General features: G+C 39.5%; 1 protein-coding gene across 4 annotated transcripts in view; it reads left to right on the top strand.

Annotated features, from left to right (window-relative positions):
- PXYLP1 (2-phosphoxylose phosphatase 1) overlaps nt 1–20210 on the top strand; it is a 61328-nt gene that overhangs the window by 16049 nt on the left and 25069 nt on the right. For 3 of the 4 annotated variants that reach the window (XM_074877720.1, XM_074877719.1, XM_074877721.1), the window contains exon 2: nt 2003–2134. In XM_074877720.1, coding sequence (XP_074733821.1) covers nt 2056–2134 — 79 coding nt within the window. In that variant the 5' untranslated portion in view covers nt 2003–2055. Of the gene's footprint in view, nt 1–384; nt 409–2002; nt 2135–20210 lie in introns of those variants that run through there. The other variant, XM_074877722.1, reaches the window with a different exon arrangement.

The following is a 20210-nucleotide window of genomic DNA, read 5'->3' as shown; positions in this document are numbered from 1 at the left end:
TTTTACCTTCTTCTCCCTGCTAAGTCTAATTTTGCTTTTTCCTGTGGTTCCCCTTCTGTTCTTCCATCTGTTTGGTTTAACTGCTTTACTCTCTCCTGGTGTTTTGTGTACACTAATCCTTATACCTTCTACCCTTCAGAGCTTTGTTTAGTTTCAGTGGTTTAATTCAGTTTCCTTTCAGCATACATTTCACTAAAATGTTCCAGGATGAGCTGTGATTTTGTGAAACTAAGACTGTTAAAATCGTTTCTTCTGTCTCTTTATTTAACCCGATTACTGCTTGCACATGCCATTTATGGTGCTACTGGCATTTTGGAAAAATACTGTAATAGCTCTGGCTTCTTGCTTCTCAGATTCTCCCGTTCTTTCCATTTTTCCACAGTTTCCAAAAGCTGTAAAGGTAATTTTGTAAGTAAAATGAGATGGAAAGACCTGCAAAATGTAGATGCATAATACATTTCACTTACTGCAAGCCCCACTGCTTTTGTTTCTGGAAGATCAGCACTTATGCTCTGAGTCCCACTGCTTCGTACTATGGAAGTCACCTTGGGCCAATTGGTCTATCCTACCACTCTTCTTAAGACTAAATGCAGTAGATAAAATAAGAAATTCAGTGATTCATGAGACTTTCAAATACTAATGAGAAAATTAATTGGGGGAAAAAAATCTAAATTTTGAGATAGTGATTTTATTTCTTTTGTCAGCGCTCAGAGATAGAGATTAAAATCTTGCTAAGATGGTTAGTCTTTTAGCACAGAAGAGTTTTGATAAACAGGTATGTATTAATTACATGTAAATGTAAGACTTTTATTTCTTAAAATCGGGAAAGAAGCAAGAGAGATCTTTTTTCCTGAGTGGAAATAGCAAATAAGCACTGGGGCAAAAAGACACATTGGTGGGGAAAAAAGTTATTCAGTCAACATGTTTAGATAGGCTGTCAGAGCTCAGTTCAAAGGATCTGGGAATCTCAGAAGATTTCTTTCAAGACTAACCAATTTCCTGCAACATGCTGTCAGTGCTGGGAAAAGGCATCTCTTGCACATAAGAGCAGCTGGTGGTTAAAAAAAAAAAAAAGTGTTGGGGGAGAATATTCTCCCCATCCCTTATATAGAGCCATTTTCCAATGGGAAATGCACATCTGTGAAAACAGGGCACTTGAGAAAATTCTATACACTTCGGAATGTCATTTTGCAAGGAAAAGTGTGGTTTTTACTAACAGCATGCTTCTTGTTTTGGGTATTTTCAGGAGAGGGCTGGGGATTTTTTTTGTCTTTTTGTTGGTTTTTTTTTTTAAACTTTTGCAATGAGTTACTTGAGTTCTGACGTTTTATTAAATGCTATTGATTTGAAATATATTGTTCTGATCCTCATCAAGAGTTGTTTAAAAATATTGTTACACAGAATTATTCCAGGTGTTAATCTTAAATCAATATACTTTTCCATTCTCTGCAGTGGTATTGGTAGTTTTTCTTACGCTTTACTCTCTTAAATAAGACTTGTGAACTTTGTATCAGTAAAAGGACTACCAGTTCTTTAGTTTTACCAATTAGAGAAACTATTTTTTAACACGGGTTTAAGTGTGTGTGTGTACCTTTTTAACATGTTACAGGATCATTTTGTTTCTAGGGTTGATTTCCTAAATTGCTCTTGAGAGCCTTTAAGTAGTAATAATCTTGTGATTTCCTTTGCACAGGGGCAAGAGACTTTTGTTAAAGAACTATTGACCATGTTATGACGTGATCATTAACCCTGTGTTAGCAGGAGAAAATTTTATGGGAAATCGCATTTTTTTTATTTACTTGAAAGTTCTGTCTTGTGGAAATACAGTTAATTTCGTAACTAGCATGAGGACAGTTTATTGTTACTGTTGTTGCCAATTTGAATTGCCTATGCTTGCCCTTAAAAAATAACTTGACACTGTCAAAAGGGTAGTTGAATTTTCTTTGCTATAGCTGATGCTGCCACCTCTGAAATGTATTTGCCAATGTTTTGTTGTTTTCAGGAACCATTGATATATGAAGATGAAACCATGAAGAGAAAGCAGAACGAATAATAATGCTTTTCCGAAACCGTTTTCTGTTCTTGCTGGCTTTGGCAGCCTTATTAGCCTTTTTGAGCCTCAGTCTACAATTCTGTAAGTGTCCTCCCCCTTTGTTTTCTATGTATAGTAGTCTATAGGTGTGTTTAAAAATGGCCATGCTTGCATGTTGTTTAAGCATTCTTTCTGTATTTAAATATTTGTTGGGTTTTTTGGTGTGTGGTGTTTCCTTTTCAAAAATAGGAAAATAAATGTAAAAATAAAAATAGTTTTGTGTGCCATATAGGGATTTATACAATCTAGAGACTTTTCAAATCAGGCTATCTCAGAAAAAAAATCTTAATTTTGTAGCACAGTTAAGTAATTGAATGTGATTGAATCCTTCCATGAAAGCAGACAAAACACATTTGAGTAAAAACTGCTGCAATTGGTATTTTACACTGCATCAGACCAGACCAGACGGGATTGAGAAAACTGCTGTGAGAGAGTTGAGTGTTGGCACTTCTCCTTATTTGTACCTGCACATGAGGAAATTTTAAACAGTTGAATTTGCTCATCACAAGTGGCTGGTTTGTTTAGGAAAAGATAAATTAGGTTGTGCTTCATGGGTTAATCCAGAGGGCCATAATTTACTGATGACGAAGCAGGAAGGTGGTGCTGAATGCAGGTTAGTGTGTGTTGACAAATGAGCATTGTGCCACATGATGGTATCACCTGGTTCATCAATGATAACATTTGCTAGGTAAAGTGATGTTTTGGGTAAATCTAATACGTATTGATACACACGGATGTAATTAGTTGCTGTTAGACGGCAGGGAAAAATGCCTATCCGTAGTATAGGATAACATTCTTTGTTGTTGTTGTCTTGCATCACGTTTTAATGTAAGAGTGTGGCCCTTCCGATCTGTGCTTTTTTTGCATAGTTAAAAAAAAAAGAAAACACCAAAACCAGAGAATTACTTTAGATTTAGAATGTGTCTTTTTCATATGATGGACAACTTAAAATGAGGGGGGGAGGAGAAAGGGAAAAGAAACTTTGTGGTTCTGTGTTGTTATTTTTTGTGTGTTTAAACTCATGTTCATGTAATACATGGACCTGTGGCTCTGAACTGCTTTCTCAGTCTCCTATGGGTACATGCCAGTGGGTCTGACTGCAGCTTGTTTTGCCTGTTAGGCTCTTTATGTCTCTGCCCTTGACGTTACATGGTTGGTTATGAATTGTGTATAGGGTTAAGGTCCTAGAGGAACTTCAGCAGAAATATGAAACGGAGTTGTTAACAAAAATGAGCTTTATTTAGAGATGAGGAGGTAGGCATACAGGAGAGTGAATCACATTTCATCAGAAGAGGAAGTTATTTTCCACTTAATTAGAAGATAACATTTGTGCAAGAGGAATTCCGGGAGGTAAAGATGCTTGAGGGGGTGTTTTAAAAAGCACTTAAGCTGCAGCAAGTAGCCATCATGAAACTTAGTGCCAATACCAAAATACATATAAAAATTTTTACATAATGAGAACTGCAATACAGGCTAGCAGGAACTGAGGAGTTTGACATACAGGAAGCCTGATATTTTAACAACTACCAGCTTCAGCTTGTAGACAGCCTAGTTCAAACTCAGACCGAAGACCATCTCCAAAGCAAAGACAAAACTCTTTTCTATCACCATATAAAACTATTATGGAAACCAGCTGGAGTTTGAAGAATTTAAAAACCAAACCAAAGTCTAAAAGCCAAAACCAATTTTTCCCCTCTATCTGCAAAACAATCTGCTACCTGAGTCTACAAGTGCTTGATGAGATGCTTTCAAATTAAACACAGGTGTAAATTTTTAGTCTTCTCCTGACTAGCTTAACGTTAAACTAAGAAAACACTTGGTTCTGAACTTGAGCTTTTAATGAAACAAGCATGCAAAAATTTAAAGATATATTTGCAATGCAGTGTCAATGGGAGTGTAGTTTCAGTACTGTCTTAGAGCAGAATCTTTGGTCAGTGTCCATGAGTAATATAAATACATAAAAATGCTGTTTTGATAAAAGTGGACCAAGTACTAGCACATGGTGAACCACAAGCTGACTCAGTAAGGCAGTAACCCCCACTTGAGGAATTACAGAACATCCTTCAGAAAAGGTCTGTGAGCCCCTCTGATACTGCATGATATGGAGCACTGTACTGCATAGAGCATTGAAGAACAGAAAATTTAAGTGTCCATCTCCCCAGGAGATAGACACTATGTACTTAGTAGATCTCTATTTACTGTTTCCTGTTGCTGTGTTGAAGGTCCTTCCTTGAACTGAATCTGTTCCTTTTAGCACATGACATAGTTCAGAGGCACACATCCCTTGCGATTTTATTCTCACCATTGCACAAAGTGGTAGTGATGTTGTCTTGTTTCATGTATAAAGCTTTTTTCTGAGAGCAATATGCTGCTTCTCTTTTCCTTCAGACTGTAAAACTTGGTTTCCAATTTTGATCCCTTCTGAGCTGCCTGGAGAAAAATTTTGTTTACACTGCTTTCTAATTTGTGTCAGATCATGCAATATGAAAATGAGAGTTTATACATTTAGACTCAGGAAAATGCCCAAGCCACTGAGTTGGTTTTTTCTTTTCATTTTTTTTTTTGTTTTTTGTTTTGTTTGATGGGAGTTACCTCTTGAAGCATTTGGAGTGGAAGTGGATGTTTTATGCTGTTGTGAGATTGATTTTCTGTTAGCAAGCAGCACACAGTTTTGGAGGATGGCTGGTCATTTTAAAACATACTACTGCTTGTCTAAGCAGTGAATGCTGAAAATGTGTTTTCCTTTCTGTGCTAAATTTGTTTAGAAAAGTGAAACAGTAGCATGAAATGCATAATGGTACCTATCTTCCTTTTTTAAACTTCTGCTTTAGGGCAGAACATCGCTCTGTAAATGTTTGATATTTTATCCCCTCTTGTCCACACATGGAACTGAAGCAGTTTGAAGCCAGACTGGTGAGTTGTAGCTGATTCTGAAGTGAATGGAATAGTGAAAGCTAAGTTCAGCTGGTTTTCCGTAGGTTCTGACCCCATATTACAAACAGCCCACGCTGGAATGGCTGACAAGATTACAGTCTGTCCCATGTTTGAGCTGTGAGGTTCAGGAATTGCTTGCAGCAGAGTTTGCAGCCCAGTCAAGCAGAAATCGATGCTGGTTTACTTTAATAGACTGTGCTGTAAAGGGTCTGCAGCTGCTTTATGAGCAGTGATTTCTGCAGCCACGATGAAGTGGAGGTGATGGGTGTTGTAAGTGTCAGCAGTCCTAATGTAAGTACATCCTTCCCTGTAAGACAAAGTCCCAAGGCAATTGTTTTAGAGCTAATAGTTGTCACATCTTGGGTTTAGACACAAGCAGAGATGCTGGGGGAAAACAGCCAGTATTGGACCTCAGAATCTGCAGTATTGGTAGGCTGGGGATGGACCCAGGACCGATAGAAAACTGTGTCCTGTTTTGATGTTTGTTCTTGGTCCCTTTCTTTTCTGTTGTGGTTTCTGAGTTCTGATCTAAACTAGTCTGCTTTCCTGTGTTGTTTTTTCCTCCCAAGGCTGGTGCTTTACATGGATACTAACACTGTTTAACTTACAGGGTAAATCACTAAGAAAGTTTCCCCCAAAATCTCTCTTGGCAGTAACCAACATCTCTGAGTGCTAAAAGTATTCTGTCCCACCAACAGTTGCAGTGGATGGACGTGGACTGGTGGCAAGGATCACTTTACCAGAGCAGAAGCTACCCTCTGCCTTGTGTCTGCAGTGCCGTGGTACCAGAGATACAGAAGGCAGCTCTGTGGAGCAGTCAGCGTACGTTTGTGAAACAATGTGTGCTGGATTGGCTTGCTGGATCGGGTGCCAGCTGCATCTTCTTCATTTCCTTATCCTGAGAAGAGGGAGACATATAAGCAGTCTGCACTTTGCCAAACAGTTGGAGAAAGGACTTTTTTTAATTGTAATAGTCATTCTTCAAAATGATGTAGTTGCTGTGGATCTGTTAAGATACCTTCCTTCCTGCTGCTGGAGTCCTCTGTCATGTAGGTTTTGGGCAATGGGGGACTTGACCAGTTCTGCTCTTCATGCCCTTGTACAGGAGCAGAAGGCATGGGGTCTGAGTATGGTCTTTTCCTATGCTGCTTCCCACTGCTTCAGGTGCCAGGCTTGTTGGCCTGGGGTGCCAGCCAGCTGCCTGGCTATTTCACTTGGAGCAGTAGGGTAAGGGAACCTTCTTCAAGAAGCTTTACTGAAGCTATGGGTATTTATTTACATAAATAATGTGTCAGGATTTGTTTCTGAACATACCTGGTGGGTGACAGGAGAATGATATTTGAGACATGTTTGAAAACTTACTAGAATATTCCAAAACCTGTTCATAGTTTTGTCAGGGTTGTTTACCATTTCTAACAGGCACGTAGAAGACATTTTAAAAGAAGTTTATACTTGATGAAAAAGTGCAAGTCTTAATTGTTCTAGGTATCTTTTATATAACTGTGTGGTCTGGACTTTGAAGCAAAAGACTGGGAGCCAGCTGTGTTCTCAAATTCAGTTTAGCTATTGATAAATTGTACAGTTTGAAACCTGAACCAGATCAGCAATAGAGAGAAACTCTTCAATGGCAAATGCCTTCAAATGTTTTATGTGTTTTAATTTTTAAATAGTATAGAAAACAGCGCTAAAAATTAAAACTCCAGAAATGTTCCATTGCTTACTAAAAGCATACTACGATGTCTCTGGTGGATAATTATAGTGAAGAGAGTTTTTGTTTGGGAAGCTCATCGGGTAGGGTGAGTGGTTGATTTCCAAACCAGATATGACTGGCAGCTTTAAGTTTTATTGGGAATTGTCATTGTTTCCCTCTTGTTTCATGTTTGGGGCCAGATCTATGCAAAAGAGTGAAGAAGTGTTTTCCTTATAGTATTTATCACTCCACACATGTTTTTATTTCTCCCCTCTTTGTCTGTTTATGTAAATGGTCATGGTTCTAAAACAATTTAAAACTTAAGAACTAGGGACAAAAGGAGAACTGGTTTTGATAGACTTCAGTTCAAGTGTTCTAAAATGGAATTATGTTGGTTTTCCTCTTAAAAGACTTCAGTGTTTTGCTTTGTCAGAAAAACCGCAGAATGGAAAAATGACCTGTACTAGATTGTGGACTCTATTTCTGGTCTCTGTAAATATTATCTGTAATGCTGTTGACTAAAACTAGACAGTTTACTTCTGTACAAACAGAGTGAATGCAAGTTGGGATACTTTATTCTTTTTTGACAGGGGAGAAGATTGCAGTGGTTGGGGTCTTCCTTCTTACTATGTGCGGTGTAAAATGCCCAGAGCAGTGCAAAGGGATTGTAAATGCAGTGGTTGGGGGAGTTCCTGTAGTACAGAGGCGGAGGATGTCACTGCAGCTAGGTTGAAGCGTGTTGTAGCGGATGTGTCAGAATCTAGCTGTGGTCCTGCAGTCTCACACTGAGGGGAAAAGGCATAATTTAGGACCTTGTCAAAGTTAATTATCTTGCTTAGCCCTTAGGTCAGCTCAGGAACAGGAGATTGCAAGTATGCCTGAAGAACTTCTTTCTTTTTTTCCCGGAAAATTGGTGTAATACATGAGAACCCAATTACTGGGCAAGCACAGGATTTCCAGTGTGTTAGAACCGCTGTGTCTGACTGCAGAAGCCTGAAGGTGGGACTCCCCAGGGTGCCTCAAGGATTTATCTTTTGAAATTACCTTGAATAAACTAAATTAAAAGGAGATTTAAAAGTTGGCAGTTAAGATGCCATGTGTAATCTCTGTAAAGTTTACTTAACAATAACTGTGGGCTTTTATTTTTTAATTGAATGCATGTGAACAATAATTTTTTTTCAACAAATTAAATACCTTTATTTCATTTTATTTTTGTTTCTGTTTATTGAAAGCCTAAGGAAAGAAACAGTCAACAGAAGAGGACTAAAACTACAGTGGGAAAGCATCTCTTTCTACTGGCTGTTTAACCCTGTGGCAAGCATAAATTACAGACTTTCTTTTGAGCCTGCCTGTTTCAGGCATTTTGCAGAATCATGAAGTCCCTGGCTCTCAGGCAGACCCTGAACACAGAGCTTCTCTTCTGGTTTGAAGTTTCCCTCCCTAAATACTTTGATACTTTGGTCAGTGCCTCAGGCTTGTCTTTCAATAAAAATAATTTTGATATCTGCCACTGCTTTTTAGGATGTCAGCTGCTCTCCTGGCAGGGTGCTGGTTCTGTGTAAGGTGTGGGGAGTTGTTTTTTTTTTTCCTCTTAAATACTTTCTCTGCCTTCATGGTTCAGGCTTGGGTGTTGGTATTTCAGCATGTCTGGAGATGACATTTCGCTTTTCCAGTAATAATTTCCTTCTGCTTTCTGTCATCTTGTTTTGCACTGGAGCTTTTGGTTTTACAGATGAGTCACAGGAAACAGAAGTCAGGATTCTCCACAAGGCAAATCAGTAGAGTTTTATTTTATTGGCTTGAGTGCCATGGGCAGCTCTTATTTTATGAGGATGGCCTGCAGGAGGTGATTGCGGTGTTGCTGCATAGCCCCTCTTGGAAGCCTGTTTGCTTTAATAATGCCAGCCCCTCTGGTGTGGTTGCTGCTGTTTGCATCCCTGCTTGGTGGCCCAATACAGCTGTACAAGTGTCTGGGGTTTAGCTCGGTATCCTTGCCACCGCTGGCTTCGGCCCCTCGCTCCAGACAAGCTGCAGTGCTGTGGGTGCTGGGTTGGTCGGGGAGGGGTCTCCAGGGACCTTGTGCCAGTGCTGAATGCTCAGCAGGGATGTGCAGGTGGAACAGAGGTGGGAGCCACGAGGGTGTAGCATCCCTGTTCAGCCCTTCCACTTGCGCAGCAGGATGTGCTTCCTCAACTTACAATGCTGTAGCTGTGGCAGCACAGAGCTGCCACCGTCCCCCTGTCTCCACCGCGAAGCAGAACTGGGGGTGAGCTGCACCCGCAGCCCCTTGCCCAGAGACTGCCAGTGGGATGTTGAGAGGAGCTGGGATATGTGAAGTCTTTGGAAAAAATGGGCGAGTTTGGTTTTTCCAGAACTTAATTTCTGAAGAGAAGCAGGAAAAAACCCCAGGTTATTCAGTGAAAAGATAATATAAGCTTCTGGCTGTTTCTGGACAGAATACATACCCTTACCATCTCTCGGAATTCCTTACCATCTCTTACTGTTCCTTACCAACAAACAGTAACTGCTCATGTTTCATATTTTAAGAATATAATTTCTTCAGTGGAAGAAAAAAAAAATTAGAGTACTGCATTTTTCTGATTTATACAACTAACTATATGCGAAAAGACGCAACTTTAGAATTCTTGATGCAGAGCTTGTTTTTGTCATGTGTTACCAGCATACAAAATCAAAAGGAGACCTTCCTGAATTTTGCCTTCAAGCTCATAAGCATGTCAGATTTTCCACTAATGAGAAGTCTCTCTGGGTTTTTTGAAAGTACTAATTTGATCTGAATTTAGGATTAAAGGGAAAAACAACCCACAAATAATATATCCAAGGCTGTGTACATTTTAGTGGTGAATGAAGAAAACTAACTGTAAATATACAGTTTACTTGTAAATATACTTGTTAAAGATGCTTTTTATGTTGTTATTGGAGATTTAAATAACTTTTTGTGATTCTTGAAAGTGGTGGTGTAATGTACCGGTCCAGAAATGAACCCTTGAAGGGGGAGGAGACATGATGAATACCTGAGAATGATACTATGGGACAGTCTTATTTTCTCACACAAAAATAGAGCAATCATTTTTAATATCTGTTTTAAATATAGGTCAGGTTAACTTGTTTCAGGCAGGATTTGACCAGTAGAAGTTACTTGGCAGGCTACAGAACTTCATAAATCTCCTTTAAGTATGTACTTTGGTTTCATCTGTGATGGTTAGTTGAACTGTATTTAAGCAGAGATTAGTGAGAGCTGTTAAAATATATGATTGAAGGCTACTGTAAATAAAGCCTGATACTCTGCAAAAACTAACAGCAAGTTATTATTTAGGCTTCTACAAATCCTTACTATACTACAGTGTTGGGTTAAATTCTAGAGAGAAGGAAATGACTAGAAAATAGTAAGCATTTTAACATAATTTCTCTCAAAATCCAACTAAAATCTTTGGTCCTAATACCTGCAAGAAAGTTTGAAAGTGTTGAAATTTGTGCTTCAGTCTTTTAATAATTACAGTGATACATATTGCAATTATTTTAAACATGTTCAAGGGTCAGTGACTCTTTGTAGGGACAGTCTTATAGGTATGTACCTGTCCTTAATTGTTTGAGTTTTGAATGGATGGTAAACGGCAAAGGAAAATTAATATTCTCAGTAAGAGGGAAAAGGTTATGCTTGCAGTAATTAATATTTCTGTCAGTCTTTACCTAGACTAATGCATTGATCTTAATTCCCTCTCTCTATATTTAATTTAGGAGTAAACTCTGTTTTGTTGCTAATAGTTAAGCTATCTTTGCTGGAATACCTGCGCTGTAGGTAAATCCTTCCTGGTCCTGCTTCTGGCCAAAGTGGACTCTTGCACTAGTTGCAAATAATGCCACAAATAGGTTCCTCCAGAACATGACTTGTATGTTATATATAGTGATATGTTATTTAAACAAATTTGACCTACGTTTCTTTCAAGAATGTGGGTAATGCCTCTGTCTTTCTACATACCATGGAGTCCTGCTATCTTGAGATACTTGGGTTTATCACCAGAATGGGGCTGTAAAAGTAAATGAGGTTAAAATATTAAATGAGGAAGGATTTAAACTTTATTCATTGTGACTGTGTGAGAGAGACCTATAGGTTTGTTCTGTGAAGATGTGTCAGGCCACAAAGGAGAAGCAACTCTTAAGCACTCTTCAGACACCAGTCCTCCCCTTGTATCTTGTTCTTGTGGAGGCCCAGAAGGTGGAATTATCTCTAGACCAAGAGGCTCGCCAAGGAGTGGGTGTATTCCTTAGTGACCAGAACTATTTGGGTTTTTGCAATCAGTGATGTGCCAGTGTGACTGCTAGCAGCTCTGTTGCAGTTGAACTCTTATAACCATGTGTGTAGATAGTTTCCCTGCATGAAAGTCTGTGGAAGACTGTTGGGGGAGCTAATTGAAGATGATTGTGCAGTGTTTTCTTCTGGTGACTCACAATTTTCTGTGGGTTTTTTCCTACCTCTTCAGATATTGCAGTCATTTTACAGTCCTGTGAGCTTGTTTACGTTGTATTAGTCTATTATGAATTCAGTAGTGGTTTTTTTGGAACCATTGCTTGGGACTGTCTGGCATTGCAGTTGCAGACAGTTTGAGATACAGTACATAAATTATTTAGCTCAAAATTTCTGTAGAGCTTTAAGAAACACTTTTTAAAAAATATATAGAGTATACCTCTTGTTCTCTTATTCCTATGCCACTTTTTCTTCTTTTTTTTCCTTCTACGGTCTCACGAGAGCAGAGTAGAGGGGGAGAATCCCCTCCCTCACCCTGCTGGCCACACTTGATGCAGCCCAGGACACAGTTGGCTTTCTGGGCTGCGAGCACACATTGCTGGCTCATAGTCAGTTTTCCATCCACTAATACCCCCAAGTGCTTCTCCTCAGGGCTGCTCTCAATCCACTCATCACCCAGCTTGTGTTTGTGGTTGGGATTGCCCTGACCTGTGTGCAGGACCTTGCACTAAAATAAAATATAATAACAATAGTAATAATAAAATATAATAATAATAATTCAAATGAAAAGGGGTAGACTCAAAAGAGAGAGAAATAAAACCAAAGGGAAAAAAACCCCAGGTGATGCACAGTGCAGTTGCTCACGACCTGCTGACTGATGCCCCGCCAGACCCCAAGCAGCAATTTGCCCTGCCAGTCAACTCCCCAGTTTATGTACTGAGCATGAGGTCCTCTGCTATGCACTATCCCTTTGGCTGGCTTGGGTCAGCTGTCCTGGTCATGCTCCCTCCAGCTTCTCGTGCACCTGCTTGCTGGCAGAGCATGGGAAACTGAAAAATCCTCAATTTAGGATAAGTGCTACTTAGCAACAACTAAAACATCAGTGTGTTATCAGCGTTACTCCCACACTAAATCCAAAACACACTGTATCAGCTACTAAAAGAAAATTAGCTCTATCCCAACTAAAACCAGGACAAATCTGTAGCAGTAGATCAGGTGAATTATTTACTTATTTTTAGCAAATTCTTTTTTGTTGTTTAAAATTTCAGGATGTTACCCTTCTCAGCTCAACAAACGCTCATTAATCCATTTCTCTGCTGTTCGTTTTTCGTAGCTTGCTAATGCTGAGTCAGGCTGCCTTACAGATCACTGCAGATGTGTTTGGATTGGCATGTCTTGTCTTTTAAAGCCAAAAAAATTGCTCCTAGGATTTTTCCATAGGTTAGTTGTGTACTGACCTGAACTGTGTTTTAACACCTGTAACAGTTTTTAAATTCTGAAATACACCTTATTTTGTTTGTAGAAATAGTAAAGAGAGAGGGTTTTGTTTCTAATGTGCAGATGTTATATTCTTGTAAATGTTAAATTTGGTTTGGTGATTAAGGTTTGTTCAAGGAGGTGAAGTCTGCACAACAGAAGCCCTCGATTCTCACAAGAATACGGCCTCTCTGCATGGGGTTTGCATTCAAGCTCTTGCTTGGGACTTTCAGGACAACAGATTTCAGTGTTGCAGCGGGAGCTGTGCGGATCTAGTCCCCACAGCTGCTGGCAGCCAGGGCTGGCTGGGAGATGTGCTTTGGGCAGTTTTAGTCTTCGCTCACCTGTGGGCAAGGTGGTGGAGGCAGAGATTGCCCGTGTCTGATTCTGCCACACTCTTCTGCTCTCCCTGCTGTGCTCTCCTGTTTTGGCTGGCTGGGCACTGGGAAAGGATTCTTATCCCTGAGGGTTTTTTCTTTTCCATGTGCAATTTCTCAGCTGCTCATCCCCTTGCTACAGGCTGCCTTCCTTTGTACCTTTGTTTTTTTCATGTTTCATTACAGAGATGATGGCATCAAAACAAAACCTGTGTGTCTTAAACTAAGCAGGTAAAGACAGCCTTGTCACTCTGCTTTATTTTAGTATAAGCACTTTGTTAATCTTTTGTTGACCACTCTGATGTTAGACCAGTTTTCTGAGAAATCATAATCAATTCACAGTCTATTAGCTTTATTCCTCTTCACTTTTATCAGAGCTTTTAGGACAATGCTATCTATTAATCGCAAATGGATTTCTCATACATTAATTGTTTGCTGTCCTTTGAGATTTGTGTTCTGTCTCTTCATCAGAGGAATGTTCTGACCCAAAACTCCCTTCCCACCTTGTTTCGAGTGTAGACACAGAGTCTGAATTGGAGAGTACCAGGAAAATAATCCTAACATCAGTGGGTATAATGCAGTTGTGTTCCCCTTGTTTATAGGCTATGTGCAGTCTTCAGGAAAGCATGAGTGACTATTTAAACTTTAGATTTGATGATGCCTTGGTTTTTCTGAGCTGTCCTTTATGCCTGCAGATTGTGCCCCCTGTGCTGCTGCAAATTGAGTTGAAAACCATCGGTTTTATGGATGTGCTAGTAGTTCTTCATGTATCTGTTTCAGATATACTTAATATTCTTCAGATAGTTGTTGTTCATGTTTCTTCTTAGTCCTCTTAATTTTCCTCTTGCAATTTGTCTTCCAGGCAGTTTTGTCTTTTATCTGTGCTTTCATTGCTGAAAAGATAGTGACTTACTCAATCCAAGGCATTTCGTCATTTGACTGTGAAGATTTTTGAAAAACTTATTGTGTGTTCCTGGGCTTGTGTATCTTCTGTGATTAATAAGGTTTATTAAGCTGTACTGATTTTGAAGATTCTAATGCCTGCAGGTAGTTTTTTATTGCTTTTATTTTTTTAAAAATAAGATTAATCTCTGTTCCTGAAGTAACTTCCCTTTTAAACCTTCAGAGCTCACTCACTGAGACAAATGCAGTGCTTGCACATACTAAATGGTGTTGTGGTTTATTTGTTAATGAGGTGGGGTCTAAGTAGTTTGTATTTAAAAGACTGAGGCTTTTGCGGACTTGCTGCAGTGAAATATGAAGTCTTGGAAAGTGGAAGAGATCTCCCTTTTCAATTTTTGTGAGATGATTGGATTAAAAAAGCTGGAAACCCTAGGTATGTGGTGTAACTTTGGGTTTACCAACTATGCACATTAATACTAGATGAAGACAAGAAATAAGATTCACCATCTTCCTTTAAGGTGGTTTACGGCAAATGTCCTAAAGATATCAATAATTCTCTGATCCAGAGAACACTGTTACAAATTTCTGAGATAAATGACTACGTCTGTCGTTACAGGCTTCCCCAGCACAAAAATCTGTCAGGCTCTACTGTATTAAATATGTTGTTTTGGGGTTTGCTGCAAGCAAATCCATGGCAGCTTTCTGTGCCCTGTTGTTGACAAGGCCAAACAAGTGAGCTGGCTTGGCTTGGGTAAGCGGTGGCATATGGTGTTGAGATCACTTTCCTAAGCAGGTCAGTTCATGGGTGGAAAACAGTTGGGATTAGATGTGAAACAGAAAGGTGCTAATTTAATGCAGTAGTTAAAATATTGATTTGAATGAGTAAGGCTTTTTATCTTGGAAGGACACTGATGTAGGGAAGTGCCAGATGTCTGTGGATTGTGTTTGACTGATGACATTAACATATTAAACAGTTTGCGTCCTGTGCCTTTGCAGAGGCTCTGGCTGAACTGTGGACATGGTGGGTTTTCCTGCGTTTTGGGTGGTAGCCCTTTGAGAGAAAGAGAGATTGCTGTATCTGACCCAGGTGTGCAGACACAGAGATACTGCTGAGAAGCGCGAAAAGCAGCTCTGTTGAGAGGTGACAGAAAGATGCTTTTACCAGTGAGCAGATAATACAGAATTTGTTGCAGCCCAAAAAGCCGCTGACTTGGTGTTCTGAAACCAGGGGAGCAATGCTTGTAAAGATGTAACAGGCAGAGCAAAGTCGTGCTTTTAAGTCCTTTTATTTATTTGGTTTTACCTATGTATTTTGTGATTTCTATTTCAATAGCTGGATGTTCCAGTGTACGCCCTAATAAAAGTTGACTTGAATTTCAGAGGCCATGCTGAGTATTTTGGGATGCCATCTAAGGAGAGCCCTAAGGAAAAGAGGCAACGATGTGCACTTGAAGCTCTAGATGAATATGTGCTCCTATCATTTGATCTTTTAAATGGGGGAAAACCACATTTCATCTAGGATGACAGAAAACAATCGTGCGCACTTCCTTTTCATATCCATGTGAGGAGTGAGAGCTTAGTAGCAAGAGTTAGTCAATTCCTTAAAGAGTAAGTGTGGGGGGGCATATGTGTTTCAGCAGCAGAGAGCTGGTGTCAAAGTTGGAAATTGTTAATGACAGGTTGCTGGATAACAGAACAGGAGCAACTGCTGAACCATCTTGAACTCTATGGGGCATATTTTTGTAGCGTTCTCAGCTGCTGTGGTTGAGAAGATCACTGAAGCCAGAGGATTTGCAGTCTATGTTCCTGAGAAAATACTTTTTGCCATGTTTTCTTCTGCTATGTTGAACAGTTAGTGTAGTTGGCCTCTATGTTTGCGTTCAGTTCACAATGTGAAATCTGCCAAGCATCTTTTTCAGCTGTGATGTAATCACTGCTGCACAGCTTCCCACTCCAGTATTTGTGAGATTCAAAAAATATATAGGACAAAAAGAAAAAAACAAAGGTCACCCCCCCACAGGTAAATTGTGGCAGTAGCATTCATATATTGTGTCCTGCAGCTACTCTTTCATGTTGACATTTATTTTAAGACAATACTATGGAAATGGCAATAGTTGCCAACAGTTTCTAAACACAGCTGATGAAGCTGCTTTGAAAATCTTTTCCAGGATGATTCCACTGGATTAGTTCATTTACCAGTCTCAGAGTTCTGTAGACAGAAGCAGGACAGAGCTTTAAAATCCTACTGTAGTGCTCATGAATCTTGTTAGATAAGTAACAATGGCTGGATCTACTGTGTTTATAAAAATCATGCTTTCAGGCCATAAAAAAAACCCACTTAGTCTTTGTATACTTAAGATTTTTGTGGTGGCCCTCAGGACACTGGTTTGGTGTAGTTGAAATAATTTCACAACCTGGTAAGGTGTGACAGCTATGCAGATACATCGATAGGAGTGGCTTAATTTATAGCATTGTGGTGCAGTTTATGTAACACTTCTCATTCGTGAATCCTAACGAGCCTGTGGTAGGCAAGGGACCAACATAACTGCTTCATCTTAAGCAGTAGTAGGGCTTTTTTTGCATCTTGTCACTAAATAACCTGGAGCATGAGCAATATCCGAGTTGAGTAATGTGTTTATAGAGCAGGAAATCTGTCTGCTTGTCTAATGTCTTGTAGGAACTTCCCCCACTCCCTTCAAATCGACTGGAGAGCCAAGCAGTGAGGTAATTAGTGAGAAGCTGGTAAGGAAGAGCTTTGTTATGTATATATATTTATTTAAAAAAAAGGAGTACATTTAATTGATGGAAATATAAATCTTTTCCCTGTTAAACAGTGTAATGTTTCAGTGTAGTAGGAAAATAGAATAAAATATAGAGAGTAATTTTTCACTTTGGGAGAAGTGGAAAATGACTGTCTTCTCTAGAACTTGAAAAGGATTGGATTTGCAGTCAGCATTGCTGTGTTATTGCTGTCAAACTGAAAATCCTGGAAGCTCTTTAAGCAGTGCCATATGCCCTTCTGAATTGCCGATTGAAAAACAATTGGAGGGGGGGGGGGAAACCCCTAAAACTACAAAGCTCTTTTCCAAGCCACATCTGGACTCAATAAATACAAGCACCCATTGTATAATTTAACATGTCTGATTAAATTTGGTCTCAAAAGCATAACACTACAAGGCCTGCCATATTGTGCTTTGGTGCAAAAAAGATTTTCTTAACATATTTATTTTCCTTGTGTAAGTCAGATTGGGACCCTGTAAAAAAATCAACAAAGCATGCAGCTAATGCAGCTGGAAATAAGGAACGTGTTCTCAGAAATCCTGGTGTGAGTTGTGTAAAGCTGGTAGAGTTACTGTGCATGGTGGTCATGTATAATTGTTCTATTTATTTTTGAACATGAATACACAGACAAGGCAATCTGGCCTTTCCCTTGAGTCTGATAAGGGATAAGGCCCTGTGTCAATACCTGTGAGCTGTGGCTCTGTGGACAGAAGGCTATGTTAGGCAACTGCCCCAAGATGAGGAAGAACTTTGAAGAAGTTCGCAACTTGTGACCCAGAAAATAGGCAGACAAATAGGCCTTGACCCACTTCTGGAAAGGGGGAGGGGATCTGGCTATTTCTGTCCAAGTCTGTGAAAAACAGCTAAGAAAAGCAGCCGATTTATAGGAGTTCGCAATTGTCCATAGGGAGATTTGCATCTCCAGTGGAAAACTCTAGGGATCTGAAAACCAAGAAAGCTGAAAACTCATCTAGTGTTACGCTGAAGAATAAGCTTTTGGTTGCATTTCTTGCAGTAAAATTATGTCAATATTGATAAAGAAACTTAAGATGCACTTGCAAGTTGCAGCTACAATCATATTATGATTGTTTCAGGGATAAAGAAGGGACTGTGGTGTGAAAGCTTGTGCTGGAGCGTATGTATAAACTTCCATTTTGCTCAGCTAAAATTTAGCTTATCTTGTATTTGAGCTTGTGCATGGCAGGAGACCATTGTGAAGTCTTTAGTTTTTTTCCTCATAGCCTAGTATAAATGAGGTTTTCTTAAAAACATGCACATTAAAAAAACTAAACACTTCAGTGCTCATACTTGTTCTCCCTCAATCAGATCTGATTTCCACTAGATTAGCTGAGGTACATCTGTAACCTCCTAGCCTTCTTGAGTTTCCCTTTTCTGTCAGTAAACCTGTGATATACAGGATGCTTCTGAAAACTTATTTTTTCTACATTTTAAACAGGGAAACACTATTTTTATTGACTTAAATAATTAAAAGTGGCTCAGACTTCTAGGGGGAAAATTGCCCTGTAGTACAGGTAAGTTATTGCAAAAAAAAAAAAAAGTTTAAGGAACTAGAAAAAAGTAATCGAAAATAGAAAACTTTAGGTAGCATTTCTTTAAATTTCTTATTTCCACTAGATAGGTCCATCTCAGCCTTGGATGGGTGGTTTTCCTTGGGTTACAAATCAAAATATAGCAGGCAAACCAAAAAGAGGGGTTTGTTTTGTTTTCACTGTGAGTTGAGTAATAGGGCGTTGCTATAGCTGTTGGTCTTGTTAGTTGTATTGTCTGATGCAATTTTTCTTCTAATGATGTCTTTGACAGTCTTTAAAAGATAGCTGAAACATCTTTTAAGTACTTATTGACAGCAAAGGTGGCTTGGGCTCATTTTTTTTCTAGCGGTCAACTTGATGATAAGTTAATGCTGAAGTTGAGTACTGTTAGCACAGTAATAATGCACTCACTCCAGTGGGCAGCGCAGAATTGGACAAGCTGCTGTCTAGGTTTTGCCATTCCTGGAGTGCATACTGTGCTTCCGTAGTGAGACTGCCCAAGGGAGGACTATGACTGCTACTTGTGTCTTGCTTCATTAAAATAAGAAGGAAGGCTTCAGGTGAAGTTTTGGGGAACAGTTGGGGGAACAGCCAGGGGCTGCAGAATGCTTTTTTTGCTGAAGAACAGTTGAGGCAACACTGAAGTTCTTTATTTGGCCATGAAAAACCAATATCTGTTTATCCTAAATTTGCATTTCCCATGAGTGTTTTTCCAGTTGGAGGAGAGTGGCTCCTCACATTGCCTGCCCTGCTCCCTTCCCCACCAGGTTTGGGGGTTTAAGACTGACTGTGGCTGAGTTCTCCAGGTGGAGGGAGGGCAGCGAGGGAACTGGTGCTTCAGGCTCTGTGATGACTGAGTCTGCAAGAGTAAAAGAAAAAGGAAATCCACCTCTTGTCTTCTATTAAATCACAAGAAGTAATTTGGGAAGTCAATGGGACTATAACTTCTGTGTTGTCACTTTGAAACAGAAGATGTAGTTTAAGGAACATGAGGAAATACAAACATAGCACTAAAGAACAGAATTTTAAAAGCAACGCTTTTCTAATACTGACCCAGGTAATGCAAAAATTGACCCTACAAGGATCAGTGCATCAAAATGGAAAAAAACCCCAACTTTGTGAATTTAATCAATTTCTTTTGGCAGACTAGTGTTTATATGTAAGAATTCAAAATGTGATGTTCTGTTCCAGCAGCATTCCTCATTGTCTTCAAAAGTAATTGATATTTTTACTGTAGGAAGGGAGATGTCTATGTTTACCTCGTAGGATCAATAGAACTATTCTAGAGGGCTTTAATTTCTGGTGTCAAAATATGCTGTAATGAAGGCTATTGCAGAAATCTGTGGTTCGTGCATGTATTCAAGGCTGCCATAGCAAGCGCTTTTGATTAAAGCACTGGCTTGAAAAGAACACTTATTCCATCTCACCTACTACTTGGTTACCACACTTATAATTTTCATGATTTTTTTTTTTTTTTAAAGTCAGTCTTAGAACTTAAAACATAGGGTGCTGGCAATAAAATTGTGCTGTAAGTCAACAGACTCCTTGAACATTCTCTAAACTGCTCTGATCTCTCTTACATGAGGAAGAGCAACAGCAGCAATCCAGAAACTGAATGTATGTCAAATAAGTGTATGTGTCTGGGCACGTCTCAGTTCATAACTCACCACTAGTGCTGAATGTTTGCAAATTCTTGGAAACTCCGAGAAAGGGATCTGTAGTTTCTATTCACTGTTTGCTCCCATTTGACTGCTCAGTGAATACCAGGAGGTTGGAAATTCCTGTCAGCTTCTGTAATGAGGTTGATGAATTTGCACTTTGGGTCATCCATTTTCAGACCTTTGGTTTGATAACATTTGTAAGTAAGAAGACAAGTGCTTACCTCTGCTGCCCAGCTACATTTGCAGTCTGAAAGCTGTACCTGTGTGACCTTGAAGCACAATAGTATTGCTAGGTTGAGGTACTGTGTAGAAATTACAATCCAAGGAACCTCTTTAGCTTGTCAGGGACTTGTCAAGTCGGAGTTGTTGCTATTCTAGGTTAAATTTAGGTGTGTCCTCCCCAGCCCCCCGCTGTTGTTTTTTTCTGTTATCCACCGCCCTCATAGCTCCCTTCACTCTTTTTTTTTTTTTCTTTGGAGTGG

The sequence above is a fragment of the Strix uralensis genome, chromosome 9 (genome assembly GCF_047716275.1).
Source record: "Strix uralensis isolate ZFMK-TIS-50842 chromosome 9, bStrUra1, whole genome shotgun sequence".
Classification (NCBI taxonomy): Eukaryota; Metazoa; Chordata; class Aves; order Strigiformes; family Strigidae; genus Strix; species Strix uralensis.
This window is presented reverse-complemented; position numbering and strand designations above follow the sequence as displayed.